At 43.2% G+C, this 21,373-nt stretch overlaps 1 protein-coding gene across 3 annotated transcripts in view; it reads right to left on the reverse strand.

The window, feature by feature from the left end:
• The window catches only part of DPP8 (dipeptidyl peptidase 8), a 78,095-nt gene extending 64,266 nt beyond the window's left edge, over positions 1 to 13,829 (reverse strand). For 2 of the 3 annotated variants that reach the window (XM_030814581.1, XM_030814583.1), the window contains exons 1-2: positions 8,361 to 9,025; positions 3,273 to 3,385 (exon numbers count right to left, since the gene is read on the reverse strand). In XM_030814581.1, the coding sequence (XP_030670441.1) occupies positions 3,273 to 3,385; positions 8,361 to 8,679 (432 nt within the window). In that variant the 5' untranslated portion in view covers positions 8,680 to 9,025. Of the gene's footprint in view, positions 1 to 3,272; positions 3,386 to 8,360; positions 9,026 to 13,600 lie in introns of those variants that run through there. The other variant, XM_030814582.1, reaches the window with a different exon arrangement.
• Between the last annotated feature and the right edge of the window lie 7,544 nt (positions 13,830 to 21,373).

Below are 21,373 nucleotides of genomic sequence, written 5' to 3' on the forward strand. Positions count from 1 at the left end.
CCACCCTCCTTGGCTTCCCAAAGTGCTGCAATTACAGGCATCAGCCACTGTACCTGGCCCTTTTCAAAAAAAATTGTGGGCCGGGTGCAGTGGCTCACGCCTGTAATCCCAGCACTCAGGGAGGCTGAAGTGGGAGTATAACCTGAGGTCAGAAGTTCAAGACCAGCCTGACCAACACAGAGAAACCCCTTCTCTAATAAAAAATACAAAATTATCCGGGTGTGGTGGCACATGCCTGTAATTCCTGTTACTTGGGAGGCTGAGGCAGGAGAATCCCTTGAACCCAGGAGGCGGAGGTTGCGGTGAGCTGAGATCGTGCCATTGCACTCCAGCCTGGGCGACAAGAGTGAAACTCCATCTCAAAAAAAAAAAAAAAAAAAAAAAAAAAAGTGGTAGGGCCAGGTGCGGCGGCTCACGCTTGTAATTCCAGCACTTTGGGAGGCCGAGGTAGGCGGATTACAAGGTCAAGAGATTGAGACCATCCTGCCCAACATGGTGAAACCCTGTCTCTACTAAAAATACAAAAATTAGCTAGGCCTGGTGGTGCATGCTATAGCCCCAGCTACTCGGGAGGCTGAGGCAGCAGAATCGCTTGAACCTGGGAGGTGGAGGTTGCAGTGAGCTGAGATCGCACCACTGCACTCCAGCCTGGCAAGAGAGCAAGATTCCGTCTCAAAAAAAAAAAAATTGTGGCAGAACATGCTGGGTGGGGTGGCTCACACCTATTATCCTAGCAATTTGGGAGGTCAAGGTGGGAGGATCGCTTGAGCTCAGGAGTTTGAGACCACCCTGGGCAGCATAGTGAGACCCTGTCTCGTAAAGTTTAAAAGATTAGCTGGGCATGGTGCCATATGCCTGTAGTCCCAGCTACTCAGGAGGCTGAGGCAGGATTGCTTGAGCTCAGGAAGTTAAAGCTGCAGTGAGCTGTGATCACACATCACTGTACTCCAACTTGGGTGACAGAGTGAGATGCTGTCTCAATTAAAAAAAGAATTCGTATACTTCAGAGATACATACTGATATATTTCAGGAATGACATATCTGGTGTCTTCTTTAAAACTGTCTCAGCAGGGCCGGGCGCGGTGGCTCACACCTGTAATCCCAGCACTTTGGGAGGCCGAGGCAGGCGGATCACGAGGTCAGGAGATTGAGACTATCCTGGCTAACACAGTGAAACCCTGTCTGTACTAAAAATACAAAAAATTAGCTGGGCATGGTGGCAGGTGCCTGTAGTCCCAGCTACTAGGTAGGCTGAGGCAGGAGAATGGTGTGAACCCGGGAGACGGAGCTTGCAGTGAGCTGAGATGGCACCACTGCACTCCAGCCTGGGCGACAGAGTGAGACTGTCTCAAAAAAAAAAAAAAATAGTCTGAGCAGTAGGGGTGGGGGTTTGTGAGGGGAAGTTAGTAGGGCTATGATCAACACTGATGCCTAAGATTTAATCCTTGTTGAAAATATTTCACGTGATTCTACTTTTGTATGCTTTAAAAATTTCCATTATAAAAGTTTAAAACAGTTTTGCCAATTTTTCTACGAGGAAATTATCGTTATTTCAGTTAAAGACACTGGTCTTAGAATAAGAAATTTTTTGTTTTAAAGAAAAGTCACATGCCTATGTAAAGGGCAATGTTCATGATAAATAGTTGCAGTGAGAATGATTAGTTGTGGCCAGGTGCAGTGGCTCACACCTGTAATCCCAGCACTTTGGGAAGCTGAGGCAGTGGATCACTTGAGGCCAAGAGTTCGAGACCAGCCTGGGCGACAAGAGGAAACCCCGTCTCTACTGAAAATACAAAAATTAGCCAGGCATGGTGGTGTGCACCTGTAATCCCAGCTACTTGGGAGGCTGAGGCAGGAGAATCGCTTGAATCTGGGAGGCAGAAGTTACAGTGAGCTGAGATTGGCCACTGCACTCCAGCCTGGGTTACAGAGCAAGACTGTGTCTCAAAAAAAAAAAAAAAAGATTAGTTGTTATAAAAGTTTTTTTTTTTAATTTCTATGAGAAACAGCACATTCATGTTATTCAATTAAGAAATATTTGGCCAAGGCCGGGCGCGGTGGCTCACACCTGTAATCCCAGCACTTTGGGAGGCCAAGGCAGGAGGATCACGAGGTCAGGAGATCGAGACCATCCTGATTAACACAGTGAAACTGCGGCTCTACTAAAAATACAAAATTAGCTGGGCGTGGTGGCGCATGCCTGTAATCCCAGCTACTTGGGAGTCTGAGGTAGGAGAATCGCTTGAACCCAGGAGGCGGAGGTTGTAGTGAGCCGAGATTGCGCCATTGAACTCCAGCCTGGGCAAGAAGAGCAAAACTCCGTCTCAAAAAAAAATGATAATAATAAATAAATAAATACTCACTGTAAAAATAATGAGAACCAAAGAAGAAAATGATTGGACAGAAACATTATCTTTGGGATATTTTCAACAATTTACTTTCTTATCTAAAGATAAAATTGGCCAGGTGAGGTGGCTCACACCTGCAATCCCAGCACTGTGGAAAGCTGAGGCAGGCAGATTGCTTGAACCCAGGAGTTTGAGACCAACCTGGACAACATAGCAAGACCCCATCTTATTACACACACACACACATATATGTTTAAAAACTATTTATATATATATAGAATATATATAAAATATATAATATATTTAAATATATATTATATATAAAATATATATATTTAAATATATTATATATAATATATAAATACATATATTTAAATATATATTATATATATAAAATATATATGTATTTAAATATATTATATATATTATATATAAATAGTTTTTAATAAGAAAAAATAAAGATAAAATATTGGAGGAAATAAAACCCCAATCTTTGATTTTACATAAATGGAATTATACTATTTGGAAGGTAAAACTGAACTTTGTACCTTTATTTTAGTGTTGTTACTGAGCTTTAGAAATACAAAATCAATTAAAATATATAAATAAGCCTTTCTGGAAATATTTATCAGTTCTCTTCTGTGAACAACTCCTTTAAAAAATGTGAGAACTACCTAAGTACAAAGTTTATGAAGGGAAATGCAGTTAAACAGGGAGAAAGCAGTTTAAAAAATTGAATTTTATTATCTCTTAGTTTCAGATATCAAGAATTAAATGGAATTTCAGGGTCACACATGCAAAAACATAAAAATGTTTTAATTTTTTTTATTTACATCTACTTCAAATATAAAATCCCAACCTCTAAATAAATGCAGTATCTGAATACATACACCAAATCATAGCAATAACAACATTTAATCCTACCTGAAAAAGATCCAAAAGCGGCTTCCAAGAGAGCATTAAGACTGCTGCTCTATTGATAGTTTTGGGAATTTCAGAATAAAACAGTGTATTTTCTCTGTTCTCACCAGACATGGCTATAGGAGAAAGCAATCATTTATTATTATTTTTTCGAATAGCATTCTTACTACAGTTAAGTACATAATGCCTTCTATACACTACAATATTTTGCACTCTATGGGATTTATAATGAATGTTAACAAGTAGAATGTGCTTATGCCACATGCTATGAAAATTTTCAATAAAACCAAGGATAGCCTGGCACAGTACACATGCCTATAATCCCAGCTACTTGGGAGGCTAAGGTGGGAGGATCACTTGAACCTAGGAATTCAAGACCAGCCTAGGTAACACAGCAAGATCCCAACTTACAAACAAACAAACAAAAAAACAAAACAACAAAAAGAAATCTGAGGCTTTAAAGAAAAATGCTCAGGTTTCATTTTGGTATTCAGATCTTACTCCCTTTCAAAATAAATATAAAAGTATGTAAGTTGCTGTGTAGAGAAAAGTTAAGTACCATTTTCAGAATTTTTTGAAAATTGTGAGTCCTTTACAAGTTGGCAACAGGCTCATGAGATTCCAATGTACCAACTTCAGATTACTGTTTCTTCTGTTTCTGAAACATTTAAAGTGCTTACTTGGAAACACATAGATTTAACTGAATTCTAGTTTTTATTCATTATAAAAGTTCTGTAGGCTGGGCGTGGTGGCTCATGCCTGTAGTCCCAGCACTTCGGGAGCCCAAGGCAGGCGGATCATTTGAGATCAGGAGTTTGAGACCAGCCTGGCCAACATGGTGAAACCTCGTCTGTACTAAAAATACAAAAAAATTAGCTGGGTGTGGTGGCATGTGCCTGTAATCCCAGCTACTTGGGTGGCTGAGGCAGGAGAATTGCTTGAATCCAGGAGACGGAGATTGCAGTGAGCCGAGATCACACCACTGCACTCTGGCCTGGGCAACAGAGCAAGACACCATCTCAAAAAAAAAAAAAGTTCCGTAACTATAATCATTAAGATCTTTAGGGTTTCCAATAAAAGTATACTAATATTAAAACAACACAGAATCTGGCATCTGATCTGCTGAAAATCTCTTTGTCCTTTATTGGGGAAGGGCAAAGGAAAAAGGTCTAAATTAAGCAGAAGCCAAATCTATTCTGTGAAATCATGTGATAACTGGATGGGAAGGTCACAGCAGTGTAGAGTGAGTTACATATAAAACAGTGACAGAAACACACTATGGTTATGAAGATATGAACCAAAGAAAACATAAACAAGGTAAAACAAAGCCTTTCTACTCTAAAAAGGTATTACTGGCTGGCTGCGGTGGCTCACACCTGTAATCCCAGCACTTTGGGAGGCTGAGGTGGGCAGATTACCTGAGGTTGGGAGCCTGAGACCAGCCTGACCAACACGGAGAAACCCTGCCTCTACTAAAAATACAAAATTAGCCGGGCGTGGTGGCACATGCCTGTAATCCCAGCTACTCGGGAGGCTGAGGCAGGAGAATCATTTGAACCTGGGAGGCAGAGGTTGCAATAAACCGAGATCATGCCACTGCACTCCAGCCTGGGCAACAAAGGCAAAACTCAATCTCAAAAAAAAAAGGGTATTGCTTCCAAAAAGCTGGAGGAGTGAAGGAAGGAAAAAATAAATCACACAGAAATAACAAGAAATCTCCTGGATGAAAGAGATCCTCAACCTGTGTTTCTGAATTATTAATGCCAGCAGAAGGTAGCCTCGGGAAAGGTACGATAACTCCCTTGCTAACCCTTGCAAATGTTGAGGATAAGCCCCCAAATAACCACAGTTTTTATCCTCTTATTTTTCTAATTAGTTTATGTTACCTTTGGAGTAAAAAGTTGTATATCAGCTGACATTTACTTCAGCACTCAATTTTGTGTAAAATCTACTTTGTAGATTCCCAAGTTGCTTTGTTATAGAATTCTTAAGACTGTGGTCACCTATCAATACCATTCACAATTTTACAAAATGTGATCATATCCTCCTTAACCATTCTCCTTCTAAGAGCCTTCAGTCTTCAAATATTAAAACAAAAAGACAAAACTGGTTTTCTTCTCTCTTCAGTAACAGCCATTCCCCCAAAATCATTTCAGTTGCCCCTCCCTATATGCTCCTAGTTCCATAATATCTGCCTTGGCTTTATCCATGACCAGTAAAAATTTCCCCAGCACATTCTATGTTCTGACATAAGCACAAATGGGCTTTTCCACTCTTTCCTAATGGTATTTATTGGTCTTTAGAGCTACAGCAGTCATTTTGGGCCCATGTCTTCAGGCAACAGTATCAATGAGTCTTGCTTCTCTTTAGGATAGCATGACAAAGAACGAGAGGAAAAATTAAGCATGCGATAAAGTAAAATGCTAATGTAACAAAATGCTTGTTACTAAATAATAGAGCTTCTTCTAAGCATACCACATTGGAATAAGGGCTCTCAAAAATGTATAATTTCTTACAAAAGAAAATATTTCTGGCCAGGTGTAGCGGCTCAGATCTGCAATTCCAGCACTCTGGGAGGCTGAGGTGGGTAGATAGCTTGAGCTCAGGAGTTTGAGATGAGCCTGAGCAACATGGTGAAACCCTATCTCTACCAAAAATACAAAAATTAGCTGGGCATAGTGGTGTGTGCCTATAGTCCCAGCTACTTGGGAGGCTGAGATGGGAGGATGGCTTAAGCCTGGGAAGTGGAGGTTGCAGTTAGCCAAGATCACACCACTGCACTCCAGCCTGGGCAACAGAGTGAGACCCCCATCTCAAAAAACAAAAACCAAAAAAGGCCAGGTGCGGTGGCTCACGCCTGTAATCCTAGCTGAGGCAGGCAGATTGCTTGAGCTCAGGAGTTCCAGATCAGCCTGGACAACATGGCAAAACCCGTCTCTACAAAAATAAAATACACAAATTAGCTGGGCATGGTGGCACGCGCCTGTAGGCCCAGCTACTTGGGGGACTGAGGCGAGAGCATCACTTCAGCCTGGGAGGTCAAGGATGCAGTGAGCCAAGATCATGCCACTGCACTCCAGCTTAGAAGACTGAGACCCTGTCTCAAAAAATAATAATTATTAATAATTAATTTAAAAAATAAACAAACTTGGGACAATCCCACAAAGGATTAATTCACTTACTATATAAAAGACTTCAAATCATTAAGAAAAAGAAACCCTCTTCAGGGGTTGGGTGGAAAAAGAAAAGAACTTTAAAAAATAAAAAAGAAACCCAACCCAATTAAAAAAACAAATATTACAGACTGTGAATGCACAGAAAAGAAATACAAATGGCTTTTTTTTTCTTTACTTGAGACGAAGTCTCACTCTGTTGTCCAGGCTAGAGTGCAGTGGCACCATCTCAGCTCACTGCAACCTCCACCTCCCAGGTTCAAGCAATTCTTCTGCCTCAGCCTCCCAAGTAGCTGGGATTACAAGTGTGTACTACTATGCCTGGCTAATTTTTGCATTTTTAGTAGAGACGCGGTTTCACCATGTTGGCGAGGCTGGTCTCAAACTCCTGACCTCAAGTGATCCGCCAGCCTCAGCCTCCCAAAGTGCTGGGAATCGTACAGGCATGTGCCACTGCACCCAGCCACAAATGGCTTTTTACGCATGTGAAATGATGCTCAACCTCACTCATAAGAGAAATAAAATAAAAACAATGAGCAACTGCTGTTTGCTAATCTGACTGGGAAAGATCAAAAAGTTTAATTACTCACTATTGGTGTATGCATGGAGAAATAGATAATCTGAGGTAATGTGATGGTAGTATAAACTCTATAACCTCTTTGAAAGGGGAGTTCGGTAATATCAATCAAAATTCAAAATATATATACCTTTTTCCCAGCAATTCCACTCTTAGGAATTAGTTCTACAGGTATATTCACACATGTGCAAAATGATCTAATACAGTGATATTCACTTCCTCATCTTTTGTAACAACAGATTAGAAAAACCTAAATGCCATTACTGGAGGTCTGGTTAAGTAAAATATGGCACAATTACATAATGGAATATTCTAAGTTGTTAAAAAAGAAAGAATCCTAGCCTGAGCAACATGGCAAAACTCCGTCTCTACAAAAAAATTCAAAAAATTAGCTGGTTGGGGCAGCATGTGACCATTATTAGAGGTCTGGTTAAGTAAAATATGGCACAATTATATAATGGAATATTATGAAGTTATTTAAAGAAAAATGAATCCCAGCTTGAGCAACATGGAAAAACTCCCTCTCTATAAAAAAATAAAATAAACAAAACATTAGCTGGCCGTGGTGGTGTGCACCTGTAGTCCCAGCTTGGGAGGACTGTTTGAGCCTGGGAGGTCAAGGCTGCAGTGAGCCATTAGTGTGCCACTGCACTCCAACCTGGGTGACAGAGTGAGACCCTGTCTCAAAAAAAAAAAAAAAAAAATCTATAATTATGAACTCATGCAGACAACATCTTTAATATCTCCATACACACATACACACACCACACACACACACACACAAATAAATAAAACACATATACGCACACATTCATATAAACGAATAAAACTTATATTGGAAAAATTTTGGAGGAGGGGAAGGAACCTACCTTTAAAAATTTAACAAACAAGAAAGTAAATCAGTAGATTAACATATTTAATTTAGGCAGACATTAAATCTGGAGTGAATGGACTCAGGAAGAAGAGACCAAAAACAGCCTTGGATTAAAAAAACAAAAGCAGCAGCTGTTGAGTGGGAACAAACTAATGGTTTTATTGTTTGTTTTCCTAATCAGACCATCTAAAGAAAGGCATTTCAAGCTAGCTTTAGGAAGAAGCAATTTCTGGCATCTTCGATTTTGAAAAATGATCATGATCAATTCATGATTTGTTACCTACAAGTAAAAATAAAGTTAATGTGATACAACAAAATAGAATTCTTCATATTATAAGGCTTTTTTCTTTAATGGAACCAAAAGTCACTAATTTATTTATTCATCAAACTTTGAGTGTCAATTATACCTAGACTTAAGTTTGACTTAAGAGATCATTTTCTCTCAGAAACTATGACTTTGTACTCACCAAGGTAATAGATTCTGTCTGAATGAGGCCCATCTGGATCATTCCTCTTCACAAACATGAAATCATGTGGTGCCTTAGCCATCATGTAGCCATGGTATTTTCTGGTATCAGCAAGCAGCTTTTTAAGCTGACTCCAGGAATACCGCTCAACATAAAACGGCTCCAATTTAGGCCGATCCTGTGATTCAATATTCTCCTCACAGTCCGCAGTTTCAAATATCTCAACACCCAGCTGTTCTGTTTCCATTGCTGCTGCCATGTTGCATTTTCCTAGAAAAACAAGGCACATGAAGCTGTTCACAGGTCTGTCTTCTATCATCAGAATGATCCTCTGATAGGGTCAAAAAAAGCGGGGCAGTGGGGAGGGCAAGAAAAAAATGCTTTTTAGCACAGCAGCAATGAAACCTAGTAAGAAAAGCAACAGCTCTCCCTTCTCTGTGTTCAGTTTAAAAATGAAATTTAAAAAAAAATTGAGGTCAGGTCTACTTCACAGTGCCTATAAATCCCTTTGGTAGCTTTTATAAAAGGCTCTCCTTAGGTATTTCTTGCCAAAACTCCCTTTTCTTTCCCACACTGGAAGGAAACAGGCCATTTGCCAGTTGGCTGCTATGCTCCACCCAAGAGCATGTCAATAGTGAAGCTAACTCTGCCAAGGAAGCTAAGTGTTTTGCATTTTAAAAAGTAACACATTTGGTAAGTGTGGATTTTCTTCAGCTAACAGAAATAACCACAATGAGAACGGTAATAAAATTGTCAAAAATAACGTGCATGTAATAACCTCCCTAGGGTACTTACCCAAGATAATATAGTTTCCTTTTAAATGGAAAGCCAAACAAAACACTTAACTGGCTGATGCATTTTTGAGTCTTCTGCTCTTGCCTAGACATCACTATCATGATCATTTGTGGTGATTCTACTTTTTTTTTTTTTTTTTTTTTGAGACGGAGTCTTGCTCTGTTACCCAGACTGGAGTGCTGTGGCACGATCTTGGCTCTTTGCAAGCCCCGTCTCCCAGGTTCACGCCATTCTCCTGCCTCAGCCTCCCGAGTAGCTGGGATTACAGGCATGCACCACCACGCCTGGCTAATTTTTTGTATTTTTAGTAGAGATGGGGTTTCACTGTGTTAGCCAGGATGGTCTTGATCTCCTGACCTCGTGATCCGCCCGCCTCGGCCTCCCAAAGTGCTGGGATTACAGGCATGAGCCACCGCGCCCAGCCTGGTGACTCTGTATTTTAAGGAAACTTATATGACTATTCTTACCCATCATACAACATATACTGATTAAATGGCAGAAAAAAAAGATACTATCTTAAAGTGGCTTTAATTCGCTGAAGTAGTTGATACAGAAAGCATTTAATATTTGTACCAACAGTATTTTGATAAAAGTATAAACTGGGGTTTACTGGTTCAACCCCTAAATAGTGTTTGTTAATATCTCATCTGCCAATGTTTATTCTTATTTCACAAATCCAGAAGTTGCATTTCTCCTTTATCTTTTCCAATATTTAACATGAGCGAAGTATCAAATAACAAAAAGTGTTATCATAAACCAGTGTGTATTCTAACATATATTATTCATGACACTGCCAAAAAGGAACATAAAAATTCTGGGCAATCTGCTCTTTTTGAACTAATAAATGTCAAAGACGTGGACTTGAGAGATAAACTAAATTGCATTTATGCAACCAAACTTAACATAATTATTAACTACTTCTATAATAATAAATACAAGACTGTACATTTAATATATCTTTTTTAAAGCCCGAATTTGAAGGCTAACATAAATTCATAGTAACTACTACAGACTAAAAGTTATTAGCAGGTATGGATTGCGAATTAGTCCATTAAGCACACATTACTGGCATGCCCAAGAACTGAATGAACTGTGTGTGCAGCTTATTTTGTCTTTTTTCATGCTACAGTTACCTATGTCACCGTTTTCAATATAACAGTAACAAAGTGGCCAGAAAACCTACTAGACAGTTACATCAGGTATGCTTGTATCATTGTAACAAGCGAGCATTCACTTTAAATGACTAAAATCCAAAACAGCTTGGCAGGGAATTAAGTCATTTAGTTCAAGGAGTATCCAGCACACTGATATTTACTGACAGTGTAAGACTGTGGTGGTTATATACTATATGTTGTTTACTTGCCCTAATAAAAGCTAGCTAGTGGAGGCCTACTTTCTACCAAATGTCAACGAAACCAGTTTTGTTGTTGTTGTTTTCGTTTTGTTTTGAGGCAGAGTCTTGCTCTGTCACCCAGGCTAGAATGCAGTGGAGTGATCTCGGCTCACTGCAAACTCTGCCTCCCAGGTTCAAGCAATTCTCCTGCCTCAGCCTCCCGAGTAGTTGGGATTACAGGTGCCTGCCATCGTGCCCAGTTAATTTTTGTATTTTTTAGTAGAGACGGGGTTTCACCATCTTGGCCAGGCTGGTCTTGAACTCCTGACCTCATGATCCACCCGCCTTGGCCTCCCAAAGTGCTGGGATTACAGGTGTGAGCCACCGTGCCCAGCCAATGGACCCAGTTTTATATCTAATGGACTGAGGGACAAATGAGAAAAGAACCTATACAAATTGGGCTCATTTTTCTCAACTTCCCTTGTGTTATGTTTGGAAGTTCACCTGCAAACTAGTGCTTGCCAGAATAGGGCTGGGGAACAGAACAGGGAAGCTCAACAGAAAGACCTCCTCCCAAGCCTTACTGTCCAGTTTATTTTTTTTAGACAAGTCTAACTGTTGCCCAAGCTGCAGTGCAGTGGTACAGCCTTCAACTCCTGGAGTCAGAGGATCCTTATGCCTCAGCCTCCTGAGCAGCTAAGACCACAGGAATGCATCACCATGCCTGGCTAATTTTTTAAAACTATTTTGTAGAGATGGGGGTCTCACTATGTTGTCCAGGCTGGTCTTGAACTCCTGGCCTCAAGCAATCTTCCTGCCTCGGCCCACAAAGTGCTGGGATTATAGGCGTGAGTCATGCCCAGCTTCTTGAGTTATCATTCAGGTCACATCTTTCTTATGTAAAAGGTACATTAGCTTACATTTAAATTATCTGGTATTCCTGAATTGTACTAAGCCCTGGACACTCTATGCATACACATGCATACTTGCGTGTACATGTACAAACATTGCACAGTCCAAATGAGTCTGCTATTCTGTATGTTCATAGCAAATGTACATCCTGTATTTCTAAAATATACCCAATATTATATAATATTGGCAATCTGTGCAGATGTTTGGTAAATGACTTAATTCCTGATTATATACAAACACATTCTCAAAATAGGTGACCTGAATTTCCTAATGTCAAAAATAGGAATATAGGGTCAGTGTACCTTCTCAGCACAGTGCATGTATTTCACTGCCCCACCTACCTCGTCACTTAAGTAGTTTCCCTGGTGCCTACCTGATTTTATTTTCATCTGCTCAGATCTCTTCCACATTCAAAGAGATCTTTTTCAAGTGACTCAACTTCAAGCATAGAATCCCTCTGCTCATCCTGCTCTTCTCACAGGAATCTTTCCTTTTCTCACCATCCAAGCCTGCTCACCAGGATAATGAAATAAGATAATAAGACTTTGATCATTAAGATGGACCATATGTGGCCAAAAAGAGAAGCCCCAAAATAGTAGTTAAAACTGATACCGAAATATCACTTTTTGGGGCAATATATAATGCCTACATTATTTTGTATCTGCATTTTATGTTATCAGAAGTCAAGAATTATTTTATTTCAGAGATGTGTAGCCCAATAGTCAAAAGAATATCCTAACATAGTAAACTTTGGTGTCCAGACAAAGGAAAATCATGGAAAGGCTTTAAAGAGTTACAAAAGGCATACAGATGTGAAGTTACTCAGTGACTATTGCAAATCATCAAAAACGGCAGATTAATAAAATTTATTTTTATGTGCCTATTCCTGTTCCTCTTTTACATAATAATGTCCTATCAAGCTGGTTGGAGATAGAATTAACTCAGGAGGATAGCCAGTAAGAGTTACATGCCATTTTTGCAGAAAGGGAATTAACTTGAATTTAATAACTTAAGATTTCTCACGAGATAAACAATTTTCTATTCATCTTAAGTGCATTCCATTTTTGCTTTTTTTCTTGCTGCATTACTCTGAGAATAATTTAAATAGGTAACTTTTCCGGAAAAAGCAGCATTAAACTTGTTGAAATTCTGGCTTAGGAAAAAACAAAAAACGAAGGTCTGCTATTACATGTTACTCTATCAGTTTTAATTTTGGGATCCCATAGCCCAAGTAGGTGATGAAGGGATGGGGTGGGAAAAGCTAAGTGGCAAGTGCAGGAAAAACAACGAGGTTATGCCAGCACAGCAACAATGGACTAAGATGTCAAGACACCTCATAGCACTAAGCCCCTCACTCAGAAACAGAGCATGTTGACTCAGAAAACAGCTTTAGGACTCTTGAGTTTGGACCCACTCAAGTGAAATTCCTTAATTTTTAACTCAAGGGCCAAACAGCCGTCCACTTAAACACCTAAAGCCTCACTGAAGCCTAGCTATCTCATTCTTTAGGGTTCCCATCTAGTTGAGAGGTTCATTAGCACAGAGGGGGCAAAGACCTTGAAAAACTATGAATGAGGAACAAGAGGAGAGGCATACCAGAGAATACTAAGGGAGATGGGAAGAATGCCAAGTCTTAGAAGAAAAGTGTGTGAGAAGAGAGGTGTGGCAGGAAAGGAAAGTGTCCTGCTGAGAGTGGGTGGAACAGAATGGGAGGGGGCAGTGAGCAGGGAGGGAATCGACCTAGCATGAGGCAGGAGAGAAAAAAGACGACCAGCTGGGAAACCAGAAAATCTGAGGCCGAAGCCCATCTGCCAAGTCGGACTTAAGGAAAATCCCTTCGCCTCTGTGGGCTTCCATTTCCTCATCTGTAAGCGCTGACAATACCCGGCCTCCCAACCCCAGCGACACTCAATTAAGATAACGGACGTGGAAGTCAGGAGGCCAGCGCCCAGAGCTCAGGGGCCGCCCAGTGAACAGTGGTTGACTCGGAATCTCAGAGCCTCGGCTTCCTCTTCCGGCAAGTGGGGGCGGGGGGCCGCCACCGGCTCTGCCCTGGGCAGGGCGGCGCGCCGGGTAAACCGCAAAGCGCGCTGACCCTGAGAACGCGCCAAGCAGTCCCTCGGTGAAGCGGAGAGGGCCTGGTGAGCCATGGCCCAGGCCTCGCAGGCGCAGGAGAAGGAGAGGGGGGCGGATACTGCACCTTCCCCCCCGGCCCCGCCCGGACCGTCCCGACGTGCGCTATGGAGCGGGCCTGCGCCGCTTCATGCTGTGCCGCCTCCACTCCAGTCCTGGTTGCAGTGGCTTCCTCGGCGGCGGCGCCGGTGACAACCCAGGAGGCGAACGCGGCACTCAGAAGCAGCGGCAGCAGTAGCAGCGGCCTTGGCCTCGGAGGCTTTAGCACTTCCGGTTCCTCGCGATCCGCTCTCCGACTGGCGAAGGCGCAGCCGGGCCAAGAAGGGCGCTGCTGTCTGCTAGGTGGGGTCCAACACGACAGCGCAGTCTAGTGGCCGGAGGAGCCAAGGAGGCGCGGGGTGGAGACTGGGCCGAGCAGGGGATAGAGATGAAATCCAGAAAGGAACAGCGACTTGAAAGTCACAAGGCAAAATGTGGCGCGTCTGTGGTCAATAAATAATATATATTGAGTGCCTGCTCAAAATAGACAAAATTCCTGTCCATGTGCCAGGCAGAGAGAGCCTTAGACGCTGGGAGCAAACCAGGGTAAATCCGTCCCCTTTCAACGAGATGATATTGAGGAAAGGGACTAGGGCCTTGGAGATCTAAGCGTCTCATTGTTGTGGTGGAAAGAAATCTGAACCTGGAGTCCGAAACTTGGCTCTAATATTAACTAGCGATCTTTTAGCAGGTCACTCAATCTATTTGAGCCATAATTTCTTTACCTCTAAAAGGGATATAATACATTTCACTTAATTGCAATTAAAGAAAACCGGCTGGGCATGGAGGCTCACGCCTGTAATCCCACACTTTGGGAGGCTGAGGCAGGCAGATCACTTGAGGTCAGGAGTTCGAGACCAGCCTGGCCAACATGGCGAAACCCCATCTCTACAAAAAATTCAAAACTTAGCTTGGCATGGTGGCGGGCACCTGCAATCCCAGCTACTACTCAGGAGGCTGAGGAAAGGAGAATCGCTTGAACCCGGGAGGCAGAAGTTGTAGTGAGCTGAGATCACGCCACTGCACTCCAGCCTGGGTGACAGAGTGAGACCCTGTCTCAAAAAAAAAAAAAAAAAAGGTATGCACTTTAACACATAAAATGAAGAAACTGGGGCCTAGGGGAAAGAAGTGAATGACTTGTTATAATCAGAGCCAGAGGCAGGTCCCTTGACTTGCAATTTCTTTCCTGGTCTACACTGTATATTGGCTGAGAAAAAGGGAACTCAGGAAGATATCCAGGAAAGTAGCAGGTGTACAACAAAACTGTGCAAAAGCGGGGCCTCCCCTATATTCTATTATTACAAAGCACAATGTGTCAGAGTCGTGTGTCATTAGGATTTATTATAATAGCACTAATAAAAAATCCATTTGGGTACTATGCTCCACTCCACAGTATATAATTATTCACTCTGAGGTTAAATGAGCCTTCCCTCAGGCTTTTTAAAGTTGAGCTCCCTTAAAAAAAAAAAAGGTGAAGTCATTTTCCTTGGGTCTCTTCTATTAATTTTCTTCAAATGACCTGAGAGCAGATTTTAAAGGCTTTAAATGCACACACACACACACACACACACAATACAGAGAAATATCTTGCACTTCATTAATTCAACAAGTGTTTGCTGAATCTCTGCCTTGTACCTGTCACTGTTTTAAGCAGCGAGGCCACAATAGTGAACAAAGTAGATAAAGCCCCTGTTTTCATGCAGTTTATAGCCTAATAAGAAGAGATAGAGCCCCCTCCCCACAAAAGCAAACAATTAAAAATATATAATTTCATGCATTTAAAAAAAGAGCCATGGACAGATAAAATACTTGCTTATATCATATGGCTAATTACAGATTTGACTAGATTGGAATCCAGATTTCTTTATTTTTTTATTTTTATTTATTTATTATTTTTTGAGATGGAGTCTCAATCTGTCGCCCAGGCTGAAGTGCAGCGGCGCCATCTCGGCTCACTGCAAGCTGCGCCTCCCGGGTTCACGCCATGCTCCTGCCTCAGCCTCCCCAGTAGCTGGGACTACAGGCACCCGCCACCACGCCTGGCTAATTTTTTGTATTTTTTTTTTAGTAGAGACGGGGTTTTACCCCGTTAGCCAGGATGGTCTCGATCTCCTGACTTCGTGATCTGCCCTCCTCGGCCTCCCAAAGTGCTGGGATTACAGGTGTGAGCCACCACGCCCGGCCAGAGTTCTTGATTTTTATTCTTATTTTCAAACCCTGAGAAAGCTGTAGAGGAACATGTCCACCATGGAACGCTGGCCACCTTGCCTGTATCATAGGCATAGGCTTGAATCCAGGGGTCTCTGAGTCTTAGCAGAATGCTGTGTGATGTTCCTAGAACAGAAGAAAATAGGAGGCTGATAGGGACCTGGAGGCAACCTCCTCAGGGAGGCAGTCAGGAGACAGCTTCTCCTCTCCTCACAGTTTCTGATGAGGTGTGGGGCTTTCTCCCCACTCCCTCAGAATAGCACTGCCGAATACAAAATCATTTGGCCGCAGTCTAGAATTGGCTCCCGTTCAACAGGGTATCTTGCAACTCACGTTGCAGTCATCTGGCCCCTTTTGTTTCAGTACAGTTGTCCCTTGGTATCTGCAGGGGATTGGTTCCAGGATTCCTGGCAGATATTAAAATCAGCGGTACTCAAGTCCCTGATATCAAATGGCATAGTATTTGCACGTAACCTATGCACATCCTCCTCTCATATATTACTTTTTTTTTCTTTGGTGACAGTCTCACTGTGTCACCCAGGCTCTGGAGTGCAGTGGCGCAATCTCAGTTCAGCTCACTGCAACCACCTCAGTCTCCCAGGTAGCTGGAATTACAGGCATGCGCCACCATGCCCAGCTAATTTTTGTATTTTTAGTAGAGATGGGGTTTCACCACATTGGCCAGGCTGGTCTCAAACTCCTGACCTCAAACAATCTACCCACCTCAGCATCCCAAAATGCTGGGATTATAGCTGTGAGCCACTGCGCCTGGCTGACTTTTTTTTTTTTTTTAATTGAGATGAAGTCTCGCTCTGTCGCCCAGGCTGGAGTGCAGTGGTGCAACCTTGGCTCACTGCAACTCCTGCCTCCTGGGTTCAAGAAATTCTCCTGCCTCACCCTCCTGAGAAGCTGGGATTACAGGCACCCACCACCATGCCTGGCTAATTTTTTGTATTGTTTGTTTGTTTTGAGACAGAGTCTCGCTCTGTTGCCAGGCTGGAGTGCAGTGGCGCGATCTCGGCCCACTGCCACTTCCGCCTCCCGGGTTCAAGCAATTCTCCTGCCTCAGCCTCCCGAGTAGCTGGGATTACAGGCGTCTGCCGCCACGCCTGGCTAATTTTTGTATTTTTAGTAGAGATGGGGTTTCACCATGTTAGCCAGGCTGGCCTTGAACTCCTGACCTCATGTGATCCACCTGCCTCGGCCTCCCAAAGTGCTGGGATTACAGGTGAGAGCCACCGTGTCCAGCCTATTATTTTTTTATATCAGTTTTTTTCTAAATACTTTTTTTTTTTTTTTTTGAGACGGAGTCTCGCTCTGTTGCCCAGGCTGGAGTGCAGTGGCGCGATCTCGGCTCACTGCAAGCTCTGCCTCCCGGGTTCACGCCATTCTCCTGCCTCAGCCTCTCCGAGTAGCTGGGACTACAGGCACCCGCCACCACACCCGGCTAATTTTTTGTATTTTTAGTAGAGACGGGGTTTCACCGTGGTCTCGATCTCCTGACCTCGTGATCCGCCCGCCTCGGCCTCCCAAAGTGCTGGGATTACAAGCGTGAGCCACCGCGGCCGGCCTCTAAATACTTTTGACCTGAGCTAGGTTGAATCCCAGATGTAGAACCCACAGATACGGAGTCAACTGTATTGTCGTTTTTGATGTATGAGACAAGGATCACAAGCATCTATCACCATTGTGCATTTTTCCTTTTGCACTGTATGTAAGTAATAAACTACCTGAATCTAAAAGTGGCTCGGCCGGGCATGGTGGCTCACGCCTGTAATCCCAGCACTTTGGGAGGCCGAGGCGGGTGGATCACGAGGTCAGGAGATCGAGACCATCTTGGCTAACACAGTGAAACCCCGTCTCTACTAAAAATACAAAAAATTAGCCAGGTGTGGTGGCGGGCGCCTGAAGTCTCAGCTACTCCGGAGGCTGAGGCAGGAGAATGGCGTGAACCCGGGTGGTGGAGCTTGCAGTGAGCCGAGCTAGCGCCACTGCAGTCTGGCCTGGGCAAAAGAGCGAGACTCTGTCCCAAAAAAATAAAAAATAAAAAAATAAAATAAAAGTGGCTCAATGTATCTTTACTGGCTGAATCAGTCAGGCCGTGGCTTTGCCAAGTCTTGTTTGTGTGGTTGACAAACCCTAGCTGGCTTTCTGCTGCCCTGCACTCTAGGGACCCATCAGAAAAAGACAAGTTATCTAGCACATGAGGTGTGGATGAGATAGCATGGCCGGGTTGATGCAAAACCATCTGTATCTAGCACTGGGTATTATCATCAACAAATATGTTTTAAATATCTACTTTCTGAAGCACGTTGTGTTAGATACTACAGGACACCAAAAGGAGGTAATCTGTGCTCTATTGAGGTTTATAATCTCGGTGAGAAAAAAGATCACAAGCATGTAGTACATACACTAACAGTCATTGATTATAGGATATGGTGGGTCTACAGTTTCTTTTCCACTTCCCCCCATACTTTACCCCTTTTCAGGGTGTAGTTCAAACCAAACTGTAATAACAAAAAAAGAAGGCAGGCACAGTGGCTCATGCCTGCAGTTCCAGCCCTTTGGGAGACTGAGGCAGAAGGATGGCTTAAGCCCAGGAGTTCGAAACCAGCCTGGGAAAAGTAGTGAGACCCGCCAGGCGTGGTGGCTCATGCCTGTAATCCCAGCACTTTGGGAGGCCGAGGCAGGCGAATCACCTGAGGTTGGGAGTTCGAGACCAGCCTGACCAAAATGATGAAACCCTGTCTCTACTGAAAATACAAAAATCAGCCAGGGGTGGTGGCACGCACCTGTAATCTCAGCTACTTGGGAGGCTGAGACAGGAGAATCACTTGAACCCCAGAGGCAGAGGTTGCGGTGAACCAAGATCACGGCATTGCACTCCAGCCTGGGCAACAAGAGCAAAACTCCATCTCAAAAAAAAAAGAAAAGAAAAGAAAAGTAGTGAGACCCTGTCTCTACAAAAAGTACAAAAATTGGCTGGACACAGTAGCTCATGCCTGTAATCCCAGCACTCTGGGAGGCTGAGGTGGGTAGATCACCTGAGGTCAAGAGTTTGAGACCAGCCTGACCAACATGGTGAAACCTCATCTCTACTAAATACAAAGAAATTAGCCAGGTATGGTGGCCCATGCCTGTAATCCCAGCTACTTGGGAGGCTGAGGCAAGAGAATTGCTTGAACCTGGGAGGCAGAGGTTGCAGTGAGCTGAGATTGCACCATTGGAATCTAGCCTGGGAAATAACAGCGAAACTCCGTCTCAAAAAAAAAAAAAAAAAAAAAAAAAAGACAAGCACAAAAATTAGCCTGGCGTGGTGGTGGCATCTGTAGTTCCAGCTCCTCAGAAGGATCACTTGAGCCCTGGAGGTCATGGCTGCAGTGAGCTGTGATCATACCACTAATCTGGGTGACAGAGCAAGACTCTGTCTCAAAAAAAAAAAAAAAGAAAAGGAAAGAAAGAAAAGAAAAGAAAAAAAGTCTTTCCCTCTGATTTTCTTTTTCATATTTAAGTTTTTATTTATGTACTTAATTTATTTTGAAACAAAGTCTTGCACCATTGCCCAGGCTAGACTACAGTGGTATGATCATAGCTCACTATAGTCTTGAACTGGGCTCAAGTAATCCTCTGGCCTGAACCTCTTGAGTAGCTGGAACTACAGGCATGCACCAACATGCCTGGCTAATTTTTAAATTTTTGTAGAGATGGGGGTTGTATTAGTCCATTTTCATGCTGCTGATAAAGACATAGCTGAGACTGGGCAATTTACAAAACAAAGAGGTTTAATTGGACTTACAGTTCCACATGGCTGGGGAGGCCTCACAATCATGGCAGAAGGCAAGGAAGGGCAAATCACATCTTACATGGATTGTGGCAGACCAAAAAAAAAAAAGCTTCTGCAGAGAAACTCCTGTGTTTTTTTTTTTTTTTTTTGAGACGGAGTCTTGCTCTGTCACCCAGGTTGGAGTGCAGTGGTGCAATCTCAGCTCACTGCAAGCTCTGCTTCCTGGGTTCATGCCTTTCTCCTGCCTCAGCCTCCTGAGTAGCTGGGAATACAGGCGCCCACCACCATGCCTGGCTAATTTTTTGTATTTTTAGTAGAGACTGGGTTTCACCGTGTTAGCCAGGATGGTCTCAATCTCCTGACCTCGTGATCCGCCTGCCTTGGCCTCCCAAAGTGCTGGGATTACAGGCGTGAGCCACTGCGCCCATCTAAACTCCTGTTTTTTAAAACCATCAAGCCGGGTGCAGTGACTCACGCCTCTAATCCCACCACTTTGGAAGGCTGAGGCAGGCAGATTACTAGAGGCCAGGAGTTTGAGACCAGCCTGGCCAACATGGTGAATATCTGTCTCTACTAAAAATAGAAAAAAATTAAGGCTGGGCACGGTGGCTGTAATCCCAGCCTTTGAGAGGCCGAAGCAGTTGGATCACTTGAGGTCAGGAGTCCGAGACCAGCCTGGCCAACATGGTGAAACCCCATCTCTACTAAAAATACAAAAAATTGGGCGGGGCGCAGTGGCTCATGTCTGTAATCCCAGCACTTTGGGGGGCTGAGGCAGGTGGATCACGAAGTCAAGAGATGGAGACCATCCTGGCCAATGTGGTGAAACTCCGTCTCTACTAAAAATACAAAAATTAGCTGGGTGTGGTGGCATGTGCCTGTAATCCCAGCTACTCGGGAGGCTGAGGCACGAGAATCGCTTGAACCCAGGAGGTGGAGGTTGCAGTGAGCCGATATTGTGCCACTGCACTCAAGCCTGGTGACAGAGCGAGACTCAGTCTCAAAAAACATAAAACAAAACCAAAAATTAGCGGGGCATGGTGGCACGCACCTGTAGTCCAGCTACTCCTGAAGGCTGAGGCAGGAGAATCACTCGAACCTGGGAGGCAGAGGTTGCAGTGAGCCGAGATTGCGCCATTGCACTCCAACCTGAGTGTTGAGCAACGAGAACGAAATTCTGTCTAAAAAAAAAAAAGAAAGAAAGAAAAGAAAATGAGACTTTATTTTCTATAAAGGGTTACAGCTTGTAAGGTCACCATGCTGATAGGCTGGGAAGTGTAGCCTCTGGTAAAGACCAGAGTCAGGTACTTTGAAGGATGAAGGGGTGGGACAGGAGCTTTATGCTGAATGGATTGGCTAAACATACATATGCAACACGTTACAGGAGGAGGTATGAATATTCATGAAGGTGGTCCTGAAGCACGAATATTGAAGAAACATATATGTTACATATGACCCATGTTCACCTTGCAGTGGAGACTTAACACTTAAATGTATTACAATTTGACCTATATGTCAAAAGGTCTTTTCAGGACACAAAGGCACTCAAATGTACAGCCTCTGTAAACTAGCCAGAACTCGTCCATGGTTGATAGTCTTCTTATCAGCAGAAGGTTACTGAAATAAGTCTCTTGTCCAATCAAAGCTATAGTTATGGCTTGTGGAACAAGGGGTCAGTTGGCCAGTGTCTGGTGAGGGGCAAGCTAGAAATTTTAATATTGATTATCTTAAGGCTAGTGCTTGTTTAGCTGCTAGAGAAAGAAAAACCTTGTGGCAGTGAAACATGGTTTATTCTTTAAGTGTAGGGGT

This window comes from Nomascus leucogenys, chromosome 6, assembly GCF_006542625.1.
Source record: "Nomascus leucogenys isolate Asia chromosome 6, Asia_NLE_v1, whole genome shotgun sequence".
Lineage (NCBI taxonomy): Eukaryota > Metazoa > Chordata > Mammalia > Primates > Hylobatidae > Nomascus > Nomascus leucogenys.